Source organism: Monodelphis domestica, chromosome 6 (assembly GCF_027887165.1).
Source record: "Monodelphis domestica isolate mMonDom1 chromosome 6, mMonDom1.pri, whole genome shotgun sequence".
In the NCBI taxonomy this organism is placed as follows: domain Eukaryota; kingdom Metazoa; phylum Chordata; class Mammalia; order Didelphimorphia; family Didelphidae; genus Monodelphis; species Monodelphis domestica.
Genome location: NC_077232.1, coordinates 91,065,924 through 91,083,724, shown reverse-complemented (window position 1 = coordinate 91,083,724; position 17,801 = coordinate 91,065,924). Strand labels below are relative to the sequence as shown.

The 17,801-nt window shown below is 36.0% G+C and overlaps 1 protein-coding gene across 3 annotated transcripts in view; it reads right to left on the bottom strand.

The window, feature by feature from the left end:
- The window catches only part of STX18 (syntaxin 18), a 175,799-nt gene that overhangs the window by 47,143 nt on the left and 110,855 nt on the right, over window positions 1-17,801 (bottom strand). For all 3 annotated transcript variants that reach the window (XM_001364320.4, XM_056802416.1, XM_007496742.3), the window contains exons 3-5: window positions 16,344-16,459; window positions 2,287-2,364; window positions 2,072-2,138 (exon numbers count right to left, since the gene is read on the bottom strand). In XM_001364320.4, coding sequence (XP_001364357.4) covers window positions 2,072-2,138; window positions 2,287-2,364; window positions 16,344-16,459 — 261 coding nt within the window. The remainder of the gene's footprint in view (window positions 1-2,071; window positions 2,139-2,286; window positions 2,365-16,343; window positions 16,460-17,801) is intronic.

Below are 17,801 nucleotides of genomic sequence, written 5' to 3'. Positions count from 1 at the left end.
ATCCTGACCTGAGATGCTGCTCAGTGATCTCACCCAGCTACATCACTGTCAATAATTGTACATTGCTGCAGACAGTTGCTAAATATTTTGGTTAACATTTTGAAGAACTACTTTTAGTGTTGCTCTTTCATTGGGCAGAAAGGCCACTGTTTTTAGTTGGTTATTTCAAATTGTATGATTCATAAAAATAAATTTTCTGTGGGTAGATGATTGTACTTTCTTTTTTATCTCTTCTGCACAATAAAAGTTTTAAACTTAGTGATACTGTCTTGAGAAAGGCATCAAGTGGTAAAACCACATATACATAATTTGTGTTTTTATATACACAGATGCATAGGCATGCATGTATTTTGGTGTACCTATACATGCATACACACATATGTGAACACATGTGTGTATTTCGGTCTAAAACAACACCATTCTTCCAGTGACTCAGATTCCTCACCCAAGTATTACCTTCAATTCTTTACTCTCCCTCATTGCCTACATCCAATCAGTTATCAAACCTTGATGCTTGTGCTATAACCTGTCTCACATTTTGGCCCCTTCTCTTTATTCTCAAAACCAGAAGCTCAGTTCAAGTCCTCATTACCTTCTGCCTACAGAATAGAAAAGTCCTTCTAATTGGTCTCTGTCTTTGTCCTCCCCACTGGATTCCCCACTGTTCACACAAATGCCAACGTGAGTTTCCTTAAGTGTAGGTGTGTGATCATGTCACTCCTTTATTTACTAAAGCCCAGGGGCTCCCTATGATTATAGGAGAAAATGTAAACTTCTCTACTGGGGGTAGGTACAACCTGGCTACAACCATTCTTTCCATCTTCATTATATATTCTTTCCCTTCCTGCATTCTGTAATCCAGCCAAATAGCACCCCACAAATAACTCCATTTGCCATCTCTGTTACTTTGCATGGGGAAGCCCACATGCCTAAAATGCACTCCTTCCTTCCCTCCATCTCATCATATCCCTCTTCCTTCAAAACATAACTCAAATGCCATTTGCACGAAGCTTCTCCAGAACCCAATGCCTCATGACCCTCCATACTATGTTGTATCTATTTATTTTTTTATCTTAGTGCCATATATACTTTTAGAGGGTCCAAGTCTTGACACTTATAGCCTAAATGACCATAAGCAGGTCACTGCATCTCAGAGGTTTAAATTTCTCATTTTTAAAATACAGTTTATCATTTTCACACAGGGTTATTGTGGAAAAATAATTTGCAAACCAAAATTATGATTATTATTACTACTTCTAACATGACTCTGTTATTTAGTAAACAAACATTTATTTAGCCCCTATTGTGTGCAAAGCCCTGTGATTAGTACTAGGGAGGCAGATAAAGGTAAAAGACGTTTGCTGCCACCCTCAAGAAGCTTACATTCTAACATAGGAGACAACATATAAACAACTATGTACAAACAAGCTGATTAAGAGAGATCACACTACTTTTCCACTTCCATCCCAGAGCCCATTCATGCTGATACCTCCACTTCTTTGGCCTATTTTTCTAACTCAAGAGCTCCTTGGAAGAAACTGGTTTTTAGGAAATACCCCCACCAGCCCCATTCAGTTTCTAAATCAACTCAGACTCCAATTCTCCAGACTACTTTTCCATCTTTCCAAAACTTTCTCTACCCTGCCAATTCCCTTTTACCTCTTTATGTGTTGACTCCTTTCATTAGAGTGTAAGCCTCTTGAAGGCAAGGATTGTCTTTTTCTTTCTTTCTTGTATTTTTATTCCCGACTCATAGCAAAGTGCCTGAAACATAAGTGCTTTATCTAATCCTATCTATTAATTGTTTTTGGAAATCATACCATCAAGAAAATTTAACTCAAAACATCAGTCCAATTATGTGGTTTTTTTTTTTATATAAAACTTGAAAGGTTTCAAAACATAGCCTAATAGAAGTTACATAATCAGTTTGGACAGACTACCTGTGTTTAGTGCCAAAAATACACATGCCCAACTAATTCTCAAAAAACTTATGTATTACTTCCATCTTTTTGTAATTAAGAAATTACAGTTATAATTATAAAGAAATGCCCATTTCTAATAGAATACTTACAATCTTTTCTTATCCACCACACGTTTAACTCGGATAGCTCTCTGCTCAGAATATATTTTACATACTCCTGTTAATAAAAGTTCAAACAGTTCAAATTTAAAATTATGTTTCCTGGTTTAAGTTTCCATAAAATAATTTAAATAAAAGCCATACTTTTCAATTAATCATTAAATATTGTATTTTATTTTATTTTAGTGAGAAATTAAATTAAATACTTTTTAAATAATCTTCAATGAAATCCAAGACAGCACTTCTGTGTTCCTTTACTTGCTGGGAATGTACCTCCTTGTGTGCTGTAATGAAAAAAGACAATACTTTGTTACTTTGTGTTTAATTATATGAAAAAAAGAATTATTCAGCTTCTTCTACAGCAGCTGATGTGAATAAAGAATTTAAAATTTATAACCATGAAGGAAGGTTGTGTCAAGTGAAATATTACATTTTAAGTACAAGATTTATTGGGCTTTATAATAGCTAAAGATTTAAAAAGAACAGAAACTATGGTCAAATAATTTAAGCTTAATCATCATTTTCAGTTAATATTCTTTAGTCTGCTAATGTATTCTGACCCCATTTGTGTGAATATCATCAGTCTATCAAGCTGAATAATAATAAGTATGTGAATCTGGAAATCTCTGATGACAATGCTTGTGGATTCTTTCCTATCTCTGAAAGATTAGATCCCAGGCACACCTTAGTAGATAACCTTCACCGGGTGCTATGGTTGGGAAAAAATTGTTACTTGTAGTAAGTCTTTTGGTGCTGAATCTCTCCAAATTTGACTGCACTAGTTCTTGGATGACAAACATTGCCAGATTTGTAGGCATATACTTATCTTTCGGGGCATGCTAGAACTCAAGGGGTATAAAGTTTTTAAGAGCACAGGTTCAAAGTTATACCATAATGAAGAATAGGAGTGAGATTTTAGGACACTAAATTCACACTGATTTTACCATTATTTAGTTAATCAAAAAGCACTTATTAGGAACCAACTATGTGCCAGGCACTGTGTAAAGAACTGGGGAGACTTCCGGGTAAGCATGGTGGCAGTCTAAACGTGGGTCACTTCCTCTCCCCAGCATACACCAATAAAGACCAAAAGATCTTAAAAATCATTTTCAGAAGAACGGAGGAACTGTACAGTAGGGAGCAGCATTGAAGGTACGTGGGATTGGGACTTTTCCAATCTATAAGAGGGTGAAAAAGCTTCCACCCAAAGGTGAGCTAATCCACCCTCCCCCACCCCCACCTATGGAGCCAGAGCCAGAGCCAGAGCTAGAGCATGCCAAAATGAGTGAGAGAGAGGGCACCTCTAGAGTGAGCAAGGGGCACCTCTAGGTCCTTGGGAGCTGACTAGGACTGCCGGGGACCTACCCCTGAAAGCAGCTAGACCAGAAACCCAGGGGGACAGGATAGCACAGACCTTGAGTTCCCCTGGGCAGGTAGCACAGAGAAGAGCTGCAAAGGATTGAGGAGATTCAAGAGCTTGCCTCAGGCAAAATCCTTGCTCCTTAACTCTGTACACAGAGAACCTGCCCAGCTCACTCAGATTTCTTACTAAAGAGGGAAGGAAAAACATCCATGAAAATGGCTAATTGTGCACAGGAGTCTCAAAATCCTCCCCTCCAAAAAAAACCCCCAAAAGACAGTAACTCTCAAAAACTTTTACAGAGGAAAAACCCAGGCTACAGAGCTACTGGAAGAAATTCAAACAAAGGAAAAACCTTAAAAAAACAGAAATTGTCCACAAGGCCTGGAAGAATTTCAATTGGAGCTTATCAAAAAGATAGAAGCCTTCTGGTTACAGAAGTGGAAAATGGTTTAAAAAAAAGTGAAGAAATCTGAATATAGCTGAATACTAAAAGGTTAAGGCAGAAAACCAAAAGATTATAACAGAAAATCAGGCCTTAAGGACCAGAATTGAGTACCTGGAAACCAATGATCTTGCAAAACAGCAAGAATTAATAAAGCAAAGTCAAAAAAACTGACAAAATAGAAGAAAACATAAAATATCTCACTGACAAGGTGACAGATCAGGAAAAGAGAGGAAGGAGAGACAATTTGAGAATCACTGGTCTACCTGAAAAGCCAGAAATAAACCGAAAACTTGGCAGCATACTACAAGAGATCAAACAAGAAAACTGCCCTGAAGTTCTTGAACAAGGGGGCAAAATAGACATTGAAAGAGTTCATAGAACACCTTCTACACTAAACCCCCAAAAAACAACTCCCAGAAATGTAATTGCCAAATTCCAGAGCTTTCAAGCTAAGGAGAACATTCTACAAGAAGCCAAAAAGAGACAATTCAGACACCAAGGAGCACCAATCAGGATCACACAAGACCTGGCAGCTTCCACACTAAAGGACCGTAAGGCCTAGAACACGATATTCAAAAAAGCAAGAGAACTGGGTCTTCAACCAAGAATCACCTACCCATCAAAACTGATTATATACTTCCAGGGGAAAGTATGGGCATTCAACAAAATAGAAGATTTCCAAATATTTGTAAGGAAAAGACCAGAACTAAGTGGAATGTTTGATATCCAAACACAAAAATCAAGAGAAACATGAAAAGGAGAAAAATGTTTTTTTTTTAAATTCAAACTCTCTTCTTTAAGAGCTACAAGTAGATCAAATTATATATATTAATGTATAGGGAAAATGTTATTTGTAACTCTCAAAAAAATGTTTTCATTATAATAGTAAATAGAAGAGTCATTCATAGGAAAAGATTGGGGCATTAAAGGCTATAAAATGATATGCAAAAAAAGGGTGGAAGGAATTGATGATGGTACTAAGAGATACTTGAAGAAATAAAATAAATAGAATAATCTTTATCACACAAAGATCCACATGGGAAGGGGAGGGGAAGAATACTCTTATAAGAGGGAGAGGAAGAGAATGCTAATAGATAATACTGGAACACAACTCTCATTGAAATCAATCGTGGGAGGGAAGAGCATCTAGATCCATTGGGATCTTGAAGTCTATTTTATCCTACAGGGTAAGGAAGAAGGGGAAACTAAGGGGGGCAGGAGGGAGGGAGTTCAAAAAATGGGAGGGAAGGAGAGGTGGGAGGGAACTTAACAGACCCTAAAAAAACATGAAGGGAACAAAAAGGGAGGGATCAGAAAAGGAAGCATATCAAGGGAGGGGAATAGGGGGATTGACTAAAAGTAAACCACTTGGTTAAAAGGATATAGCAAAATAAGAAAGGACAGAACTAAAAGAGGATATCAAAATGCTAGGGAATTCAAAAGTGACAATCATAACTTTGAACATGAATGGGATGAATTCACCCATAAAATGTAGACGAATAGGAGAGTTGATTAGAATCCAGAATCCTACCATAGGTTGTCTATAAGAAACACACCTGAGGCAGGTAGATATTCATAAGGTCAGAATTAAAGGGTGGAGTAAGACCACTAGGCCTCAATTGACAGAAAGAAGGCAGGAGTTGCAATCATGATATCTGACAAAGCCAAAGTAAAAATAGACCTGATTAAGAGGGATAGGGAAGGTAAATACATCCTGATAAAGGGGAGTATAGATAATGAGGAAATATCACTAATCAACATGCATGCACCAAATGGTATAGCACCCAAATTTCTAATGGAGAAACTAGTAGAATTGAAGGAGGAAATAGAAAGTAAAACTATACTAGTGGGAGACCTGAACCTACCACTATCAAATTTAGATAAATCAAATTAAAAAAATAAGAAAGAGGTAAAAGAAGTGAATGAAATCTTACAAAAATTAGAGTTAACATATATATGGAGAAAAATAAATAGGGACAAAAAGGAATACACCTTTTCAGCAGCACATGGCACATTCACAAAGATTGACCATATACTAGGTCATAAAAACATGGCATACAACTGCATAAAAGCAGAAATAATAAATGCAACCTTTTCAGGTCATAAGGTAATAAAAATAATGATCAGTAAGGGTACATGGAGAGCCAAATCAAAAATTAATTGGAAATTAAATAATACGATTCTCCAAAATTGGCTAGAGGACAAATCATAGAAATAATTAATAATTTCATTGAAGAAAATGACAATGATGAGACATCCTTTCAAACTCTATGGGATGCATCCAAAGCAGTACTCAGGGAAAAATTTATATCCTTGAGTTCATATATTAACCAATTAGAGAGGGCAGAGGTCAATGAATTGGACATTCAAATCAAAATACTTGAAAGCGAACAAATTAAAACCCCCCAGAAGAAAACCAAATTAGAGATCCTAAAAGTGATAGAACTATTGATCTAATAAATAAGACTAGAAACTGGTATTTTGAAAAATACAAAATAGACAAAGTATTGGTCAATCTAATAAAAAAGAGGAAAGAAGAAAATCAAATTAACAGTATCATGAATGGAAAGGGAGAACTCACCTCCAATGAAGAGGAAATTAAGGCAATTATTAAAAACTATTTTGTCCAATTATATGGCAATAAATATGCCAATCTAGGTGATATGGATTAATATTTACAAAAATATAAATTGCCTAGATTAACAGAAGAAGAAATAGAATTCTCAAATAATCCCATATCAGAAAAAGAAATTGAACTCTCCAAGAAAAAATCCCCAGGGCCTGATGGATTCACAAGTGAATTCTATCAAACATTCAAAGAATAGCTAATCCCAATACTATACAAACTATTTGACATAATAAGCAAAGAGGGAGTTCTACTAAATTAATTTTACAACACAAATATGGTACTGATCCCAAAGCCAGACAGGCCAAAAACGGAGAAAGAAAACTACAGTTCCTTAATGCACATAGATGCAAAAATCTTAAACAGGATACTAGCAAAAAGACCTCGGTAAGTCATCACGAGGGTTATTCACTATGATCAGGTGGTACTTATACCAGGAATGCAAGGATGGTTCAATATCAGGAAAACTATCCATATAATTGATCATATCAACAAGCAAACAAACAAAACTCTCATGATTATCTCAATAGATGCTTTTGACAAAATACAACACTCATTTCTATTGAAAACACTAGAAAGTATAGGAATAGAAGGGTCTTTCCTAAAAATAATAAACAGTATCTATCTATAAAAACCATCAGCCAACACCATCTGCAATGGGGATAAACTAGATGCATTCCCAATAAGATCAGCAGTGAAACAAGGATGCCCATTATCACCTTTATTATTCAACATTGTACTAGAAACACTAGCAGTAGCAATTAGAGAAGAAAAAGAAATTGATGGTATTAAAATTGGCAACGAGGAGACCAAGCTATCTCACTCTTTGCGGATGACATGATGGTCTATTTAAAAAATCCTAGAGAATCAATTAAAAAGCTAGTGGAAATAATCAACAACTTTAGCAAAGTTGCAGGATACAAAATAAACCCACATAAGTCATCAGCATTTCTATATATCTCCAACACATCTCAGCAGCAAGAATTAGAAAGAGAAATTCCATTCAAAATCACCCTAGACAATATAAAATACTTAGGAATCTATCTGCCGAGACAAACACAGGAACTATATGAATACAATTACAAAACACTTTCCACACAACTAAAACTAGATTTCAGCAATTGGAAAAACATTTAACTGCTTCTGGGTAGGATGAGCTAAAATAATAAAAATGACTATCCTAACCAAACTTATCTATTTAGTGCCATACCCATTGAAGTTCCAAAAAACTTTTTTACTGAATTAGAAAAAAACATAACAAAGTTCATTTGGAAGAACAAAAGATCAAGGATATCCAGGGAAATCATGAAAAAAAAAATACAAAGGAAGGTGGCCTTGCAGCCCCAGCTCTCAAACTAGATTATAAAGCAGTGGTCATCAAAACAATTTGGTACTGGCTAAGAGACAGAAAGGAGGATCAGTGGAACAGACTTGGGGTAAGTGACCTCAGCAAGACAGTCTATGACAAACCCAAAGACCTCAGCTTTTGGGACAAAAATCCACTATTTGATAAAAACTGCTGGGAAAATTGGAAGACAGTATGGGAGAGATTAGGTTTGGATCTACACCTCACACCCTACACCAAGATAAACTCAGAATGGGTGAACGACTTGAACATAAAGAAGGAAACAATAAGTAAATTATGTGAACACAGAATAGTATACATGTCAGACCTTTGGGAAGGGAAAGACTTTAAAACCAAGCAAGACTTAGAGTCACAAAATGTAAAATAAATAATTTTGACTACATCAAATTAAAAAGATTTGTACAAACAAAACCAATGTAACTAAAATCAGAAAGGAAGCAACAAATTGGGAAACAATCTTCATAAAAAAAACCTCTGACAAAGGTTTAATTACTCAAATTTACAAAGAGCTAAATCAATTGTACAAAAATCAAGCCATTCTCCAATTGATAAATGGGCAAGGGACATGAATAGGCAGTTTTCAGTTAAAGAAATCAAAACTATTAATAAGCACAAGAAAAAATGTTATAATCAGAGTGAAGCAAATCAAAACAACTCTGAGGTATCACCTCACACCTAGCAGATTGGCTAACATGACAGCTATGTAAAGTAATGAATGCTGGAGGGGATGTGGCAAAGTCAGGACATTAATTCATTGCTGGTAGAGTTGCAAATTGATCCAACCATTCTGGAAGACAATTTGGAACTATGGCCAAAGGATGCTAAAAGACTGCCTACCTTTTGACCCAACTATAAGAGATAATAAGGAAAAAGACTTGTACAAGAATATTCATAGCTGCACTCTTTGTGGTGGCAAAAAAATTGGAAAATGAGGGGATGCCCTTCAATTGGGGAATGGCTGAACAAATTGTGTTTTATGTTGGTGATGGAATACTGTTGTGCTCAAAGGAATAATAAAGTGGAGGAATTCCATGGGGAGTGGAACAACCTCCTGGAAGTGATGCAGAGCAAAAGGAACAGAACCAGGAGAACATTGTACACAAAGATTGATACACTGTGGTACAATAGAATGTAATGGACTTCTCCATTAGTGTCATTAGTGCAATGTCCCTAAAGAATCTGCAGGGATCTATGAGAAAAAGCACTATCTACATGCAGAGGAAAAACTATGGGAGTAAAACACCAAGGAAAGGCAACTGCTTGACTACAGAGGCCAAGGGGATATGATTGGGGATGTAGACTAAATTAACATCCTAGTGCAAATACCAACAACATGGAAATGGGTTTGGATCAAGGACACATGTGATACCTAGTGGAATCACGCATTGGCTATGGGAGGGGTGGCGGGAGGGGAGGGAGGAAAAGAAAATGATTTTTGTATCTAATGAATAATGTTTGAAATTGACCAAATAAAAATAATGTTTTAAAAAAAAGAACTGGGGATACATGGAAATAACTGACTACCCTTCATTTCAGAGATGAGGAAACAAAAGCCCAGAAAGATGTCCTGAGACACACAACTAGTAAATGTTTCAGGAAGGATTCCAATCCAGGCTTTGTTGGCTCAGATCTAGTTGCCCTCTCCACAAATCCCATCTCTTCTCTGATCCTCCAGAACCTTTCATATTTAAGCTCTTCTAATCCTTGGCTTTTTCTGTACCTCTTCTTCCATATTTCTCTGTACCAAAGAGCCTCTTTTTTGGCTTTGTTATCATTCTTAGTCTGTTTCACAGCTGAATATTCAGAAAAAGTAACACTCCCACATCCCTTGTCTTGATCAACAATGCTATGATCCAGTGCCACAAATGAGGGAGACTTCTCCAGGGCCCTTCCTCACATTCTCTTCTCAGATTCTCTTATCCTTTCTACTGAATTTGTGGATGAGAAGAAGTTGGAAAAGCTTGCAGAAGAACTGGAGAAGCAAGACCTGTAGAACTGTCAATCAAGGAATGGGGACCAGGAAGGACCATTAAAGAAGCAACAGCCAAGCTGAGGAACTTGGTCTCTTACCCTTGGGACAGAAAGGAGGAAAGACAGAAAGGTCCTGCTCTCTGGTTTCTCCCTACAATATTCAAGTGACTGAATCTTCAAACCTGTTAGCCAATTAATTTCCCAAAATATAGACTCTATTGCACTATCCTCCAACTTAGGAATTATTTTAGGATTAGGGAAACTTCAAACCCTCTCTTCCCATAACTCCCCTACTTTTCCCCTTCTCCTAAATAATCTTGTTTAAAGTTATCAAAGAAAGTTATCTGTCTGTTATATCAAGATACTCATTTAAAGCAGATTTCCAGTGATACCAACTGTAGACTAATATGGGGGAAGGGAGGTGAGAAGAAGGAGAGGGAGGAGGGAGGAGGGGAAGAGGGAAGGAAGGGAGGAGGTTGGCAGATCTGACCTTTAATTCCTCATCTCCCTATCAGAGTAATTCCCTAATACAGATCCCAGCAGAGAGTTCAGTGTACATATAACATTATAACTAGAGCATGATGGATGTGGAGGTATAAATCTGCTGTGAGAAAAAAAGTATCATAGTTCATCTTCCTCTGACTCAGCTGGCCTGGAACAGGTTTAGAACAGTAGTAAGAGCAGCAGCAGCAGCAGCAATATCTCCTATCCCTGGGCTTATTAAGCACAGGCTGTCCCTCCTTACCTCTGCCTCACCATACCCATCTCTTCCTTCACAGTACAGTCAAAAGCTTCAAAGTTAGGAAGACTGGGTTCAAATACTGCCTCTGTAGCAGTTAAAATTAGTTTCTCTGCTAGAAGTATTATATATTTTAGAGGTTTATTTAAGATTAAGAATTAAAGAAAATACAAAAATAAGAAAGCACGTGCCTTGGAGGGCCGAAAGGCCCATTCAATTTCACTTACATCATGAGAGATGCGTCAGTTTGGAAGCAGAAGTAGGAAGAGAGCTCAGTAGGCTTTACAGCCAGTTCAATAGAAATTTTGATCTCGCCCAGGTGAGGATCTTAGAGAGATTAGAGGGCATCTTGGGAACTAGAGCAAGGACTTCTGGGGATTGAAGTCCAGGGTTCAAATCTCCATTTTTACATTACTCCATTTGATTGTTATTGGGGAAAGAAGTTTCCCCAAAAAGGATCATGGAAACATAATCAACTTAAACATTACAACAATTTGAGGATAAGAGGAAAAAAAGAACAAAACCAATAATTGCTAGACGCATTGACAAAAAGCCAGTTAGGGGGCAGTACCCTTTGGCATGAAAGTATAGATACAAATAAATGTTCAATCAACCACATCCAAATTTCATTTTGATCTTCTTGTGCAGCTTGTGGTCTGGAGGCATCTTCATTGTGTCTTCTCCAAACAGTTCAGTTTCTGGATTCGGAGAGGTAGCATCTTTCTTTACCTAAAATTCTCTCAAAAGGAATTTAAACTTTGCAATTTAAAATAATAATATTTTTTACATTTCCCTGTTAAAAGGGTGATTGAAAAACACAGGATCACTTAGGGATTCATGGCTGAGTTATGTGGTATATAAATCAATTGGTAAGAGAAATTAAAAACATCAGAAAAATAAAAAAGAAAATTTACTGGATGAAAATATAGACTATCAAAGTCTTATGTGTAAAAATTCTAAGTAAGGGAAAAACAAATCTATAACAGGTCTTTGTATTAGGGCCCAATTAAATGATCTAAACAATGATGCATTTACCCAGTCAGTAGCCAGGACTACAGAAAGTTTGCCACACTATGAAAGACAGAAAAGGGACCAGATTATAGGAGCCAAGTAAGAGCCAAGTTTGGGGATACTCATCTATATTTTCAGAGTGAGTGTAGACACAAGGAAGGCCTATGTCTTAACAAATGTTAAACATCGCAACCCTGAGTCTTCACACTAGGTTCAAGACCTTTGTATTGGCTTGGAAGTGCATCAATCTGTCCTGGATTGGCTTTTCTTTGGCCCTGTGCAATGGCTCTTTTGTTTATATCTTGTCCTGGAATCAGACAGAATCATTAAGTAAAGTCCCTTAATTTTTTTTTTAATAATTAGTGGCATCATTTTTATAGACTCAAGCTTTTGGGGCATGCATTAGCATTATAGCAAATGTATTTTAAACTTATAGTACTGCAAAATCAAAAGTTAAAGAAAATCTTAATGCTGGTGACATGCTTCAAATATCAAAAGGAGAGAAAAAATACAAACCTGAAATAGTATATTGCATATGCAAGAAAAATATAATAAAAGTTTTTTTATTTATTTTAAAAAATTCAAAAATATAGCTTATAATCATTGAAACACTGTGTCAGCTAAGAAAATATAGAATGCAAGGCTTTCTCACCAAAAATGAGATCCATTTCCCTTTCCTATTTGGCCATGATCCACTGTGAGTATGAGCAAATGAATTTTACAAGATTTGTTTTTTTTTTATAAAGAACAGTATTACAAATATGTAGATATCAATATCAACAAAATTCTCAATAGCCCAGTTAAGTACAATAACAAACAAACACACTATCATATTTCACATAAGTTGCTGTATGGCATTTTTTTAAAGCCTATGAATTGATGGATGGATATTTGTTACAATTTTTTACAAACATAGCAAATCTTTCAACCTTGGCAAATACATTTTCAAAGTAAAACTCGTTTTGGGTTTAGAACATCATCAAGAAATCTAGATATCATTCTGGTGGAAGTAAAGTAGTGAGCTAAAGAGTTATAAATGAGGGGTGCTCCATTTTTTTGGAGGCTTCTAGGGGTACAAATGCCTTGAGATTAACGGCCCAACTTCCATTCACATTTTTAGAAATGAGGGAAGATTGGGGGTTATAATTGTATTTCACTTCAGCTACTAGAATGGGCCTTACACCTCGTGTTAGGGGCAGGTAAAAATGACCAAAGATTGTTAAGAAAAATTCTAAAAATCATGTCTAAAGAACCCTTAAAATCAAATTGAGATATTTAGAAACAAAGTAAAACTCATTAAATTTTCCAAAGGTTGTTATAGCAATTTTCTTTGATGGAGTCCATCTATCCTCTATGTGACAATTTACAATGTCAAAAATAGAAAAGCTGTTTTTATATGGGCTTAATAATGCTTGTTCAGTATGGTTATAGGGGAAAAGCAACAGAATATAACAGTAGTTAATACTCAGTACATTAAAATGATTCAGTGTAACAGAATAGTACGGAATGCAGTAATATATGGACTTAAAATATGAACTTAAATCACAAAGTTAAATCTTAAACAAAGCAATCAGTAGAATGCAATAGAATATAGAGATTTTTATAAACCATTGGAGCCTTAAAAATATAACCTCCATTCTCTTTAAAGTTCCTTGGGTTTTTATCCATTTAGATGCCTATTTTCAGAAGGCAGATTGGTATGGGCTAGGCAATGGGGTTTAAGCAACCCGCTCAGGGCCACACCGCCAGCAAGTGTCTGAGGCCAGATTCCAACCCAGGACCTCCCGTCTCTAGGCCTGGCTCTCAATTTATTGAGCTGCAGAGTTTCCTCCCCATAGTAAGGGTGGATTTTAGGAATTTCAAAGTCAGCTGAAGAGTTGCAGGAAGCTGAATTTTTCCCCTGGCAAGCAGGTGAAATAAATGAAATTACCAAAACAGTCAAAAGATATCCTTTTAAATACCCCATGCTTGTAAGTTACTGTTTGGAAAAGTCTCTTCCTTTTTTCCTTTTCTTTCTCTCCTCCTGTGATCCCCTGCCCCAATCCACATGGAGGTTAATCATGGCCTAAGGGAAAATTACCCCCATTTTTTACCAGCTGATAGAAATGAGCCCTGGGTCTGGGCAATTAGTCAGAATTGCTGGGCCGAGCCATTCATCTGGGATTGAAGGCAGCAGGTGGGCGGGCCAGGGCTGGGAGATTGCTGGGGCGTAGAAGCGGTCTGCTCCAAGGCTAGAGTTTTTTGGGGCAGGCGAGTGGGTCATCAGGTGAGTGAGATCTGGGTCAAACAGGTCCGGACGCTGTGAACAGGAGCTGAGTCAGCCAGGCCAGCAGGAAAGGCTCAAGAAAGTCCAAAGAGGATGGCTGCAGGTCAGAGCTGATCAAGATGGTTTTCTAAAAAAGCATCTTGGAGAAACGTGGCTTAGAAATCATTATCTAGGCTAAAACAATTGATAAGTTCTCATCCAATCCAGTGGTCACCCAAACTGTAGCAGTTAAAATTAGTTTCTCTGCTAAGAGTATTATATTTTTATGAGGTTTATTAAAGATTAAAATATAAAGAAAATACAAAATAAGAAAGCACGTGTCTAGGCCCAAAGAGCCCATTCACAACCACTCACATCTTGCCTGCTAGGTAGAGAGCCGCGTGTGCTCAGAAGCGGAAGTAGGAAGAGAGCTCTCCATTTTTATACCTCTGACCCATCCTGGCCATGTGAGCTGGAAAGGTTAGTGACTCCCTCAGTCCCCTAGGTCTGTGGCATCATACTCAAAACAGAAATGAGGACCATGAAACTTTACTTAAGGATTTCTACAGACCACATGCTGACATAGAAAACCAAGTATTAACATAATCTATGCTCCACTGTATTTTTATTTATTTCATTAAAAACTTCCCAATGACATTTAATCTGGTTTGGCCTCACTAAGGTTTGCAGTTACCAAGGTTCATATTTGATACATCAGCTTGAGGAAACTAAAATGATAAATGGCAGGGAACTCTTCACCTGGAAATTACCTATACCAATGAAACCACAGGTCTAGTCCCTAGTCTTGTATACATACCTTTTCTCCCTGTCTCCCACAAAATTTAACCAAAATAGATATTTAAAATTTTTTTATATATGTTTCCCCAGGGTTTAGTACAATACATTTCCCATATGTACTTAAATATTTGTGACTGACTGATTCCATATATTCTTGTCACCCCTAATAGCACCTCTTTTCTAAGCCCTAACTCTTGAAGGTTGGTAGTCTTTGTCCTCTTTCAAAAACAAAGATTGACAAGAACTATTAAACATCTATTATGTGGTATAGTACTTGTCCTAGAGTCAGGAAGACCTAATGTCAAATCTGGTCTCAGCCATTCATTAACTGTATGAATTTGAACAAGTCAGCTAACTTCTGTTTGCCTTAATTCACTGGGGAAGGAAATGGCAAACCCCTCCAACACCTTTGCCAAGAAAACCCCATGGAGTGTATGAGCCAAAAGGTCATGAAAAGTTGGAAGTAACTGAATGACTGAACAATAACACATAATAACATGTACTGGACATAGTGCTAAGAGCTGGGGGTAAAAAGAAAGGAAAAAAGTCACTCTTGATTCTTAAGAAGCTCACTATCTAATGGGAGAGATAGGATACAAACAACTAAGATATATATAGCATAAATGAGAGGTAATCAACAGAAGGAAAATTGGCATTAAGAGATCTAGGGAAAGATTTTTTAATAGAAGATGGAATTTTATCTGGGAAAATTTTAGAAGATTGAAGAAAATGTGACTCATACTTAGGATGAGTTAGCAGCTACCTCCCTATCCTTATTCATAATTATAGGCTATGTCAAGACTTTCTAGAATCTAGCTCCAACCTACCTTTTCTGTCTTGTCTCACATTATTCACCTTTCAAGCACTCTTATAATTTCAGGAAACCTAAGTCACTCACAATTTCTTCATTTCCTCCTCTTCTCTCTCACCTTTATGACTTCATCTAGAAAAAAATCTGCTTTGAAATTTCTGTTTCTCAAATTCTTCCACTTTTCTATGTGCCATCCCCAACTAAGTAAATAACTTCTCTCCCTCATTCTAAAATAAAGATTCCTGGCTAGTTTGGGTAAGATTAGATCACCTAAGAGATCACTTTCATATGTTAATATTATCATGACACTCTGGATTTTACCTTTGTACTTTTATTCCAATATGAATTCCAGTTATTTTTGATTATGCCTTACCTCACTAACTTTATTATTAGAAGCGCAAAGGCAAAGACAATGTTTTACTTTATCTTTGTATCCAACTCTAAAACACAACATATTCTCAATATATTTTTAAAAATTCAATGTACTCTGATTTCCATAACATCACAAAAATGGAAATATGTATTGCATGATAGCATATATATATATAACTTGTATCAAACTGATTAACATCTCAAGAAGGGGAAAGGGGACAGAGTGAAGGAGAAAATCTGGAACTCAAAATATGAGAAAATGAATGTTAAAAACTTGTTTCTACAAGTAATTGGGAAAAATGCATTACTGAAAAAAATTTAACGTACTTTTATACCTTCTTGTTCCCACATTTTTTTTAAATTAAAAAGTAATCAAAGTGCTACTGTAATAACTTGTGTTAAATCACTGAGTAGAAGACTTAAAGAAACCTAAAGTAACAATAAAATGTTTACTCATATATATAAACATTGATGCTTCTTTTAATAGTTACAGGCATTATTTTTAGAATATTTTACCTTCTGTTCTTAGTTGCTGAATTGCTTCTGAACACGTCCTCATAAATATTTGGGCATCTTGATCAATCTGATCTCGTTCTGTATCAGTCATTCTCATATAATCAGACATAATGTGGCTGGAAAAAAAGTAGTAAATGACACTAAGACTTTTTAAATTTTTCAGTGCATTCATATTACCATAATAAATGCCTTATTTCTAAGACCAGGATCTTCAAAACAAAAATGGAATCAACAGAACATTAAAAAAAATAAAAATAAACAAGTAATGAGATCTTCAAGGGTCCAAGAGACCTGGCAATTTTATATTTGATACTTCTTATGAATTAAATGAAACCAGTTCAAATGTTGCTCTGTTTTTTAACTTTTATATATATTGTACATACGTAGGAACCTAAAGGCTATTAAAGGTAAACAAGATTACTGATTTCTAAAATGCCTTGTTAGAGGCATTAAAATGTTTTAATATGCTAATAGGAAAGAAAGTCATAGGTAAAGAGAAAAACCTTGGGGCTTTAATGACCTGAATGAGTTTCTAGACATCTTACCTAACTTTTCGTAATTTCTGATCCAAAAGACTGTGACTTTACCTTTTTGTTATATCCTAAATCTTTTGTGTTCACTAGCCTCCAAGAGAGTGAGAACTTCCTTGGTATCTAACTAAGCCTACTTGGTCTCTTGGTCAAAGATCAGTCACACAGGACCCCACCCAACTTTTCTTTCTCCTGCTGCCACCATAACTAGGTAGCCTAGCCTGGAATTCTCTACATCAGGAGAATGTTTTTCCAGGTTTATTAATACGAACAAAGAGAAAATATGAATTCAGCTTTTCTAAATAAGAGTAAAAAAACTAGAAGTGAATAAAAAAGAAAACTATTCACTTCCCGAATGGATGTTACATATGCTTGCTACTTTATGTTTATTAAAATTCCCCAGCTTTACCTTAATCCTTGCTAAAAGCCCTGTGACTGAAGGTTTTTGCTACTTTTTGGTTCCACAAGAGTATCAACAGTATTGACAATTTAAGCCGAAAGGGGTGCTCTAAATCAAACCCATTTAGTCATTACACAAACTCAAGTTCATTCTTAACAAATAGGAAAATTTCTAATTAGCTATGGTTGTTTTGTCCAAATACCTAATCCCTGACTAGCCTCTTTCTCAAAACAAAAGGAAAAATAAGGAGGTACAAAATATGTAGAGACTGGATTTTCCACTATTTTAAAAGGAGAATACACCTTCGACCTTAAAATATATAAAGTGAAGTTCTTTGATCACAGAATGCTCATTATCTAGAGCATAATGAGGTTATGCATAGGTTTCTAAGAGTAGTGCAAATGAAATTAAATCTTTATAAACTAAACTAAAGCACTAAAACAAAGTAGAAAAAATTATATTTTTCATTTTTATAATTATAATTTTCATAACACCCAGCTGTAGATATTTAACAAATATCTTTTAATT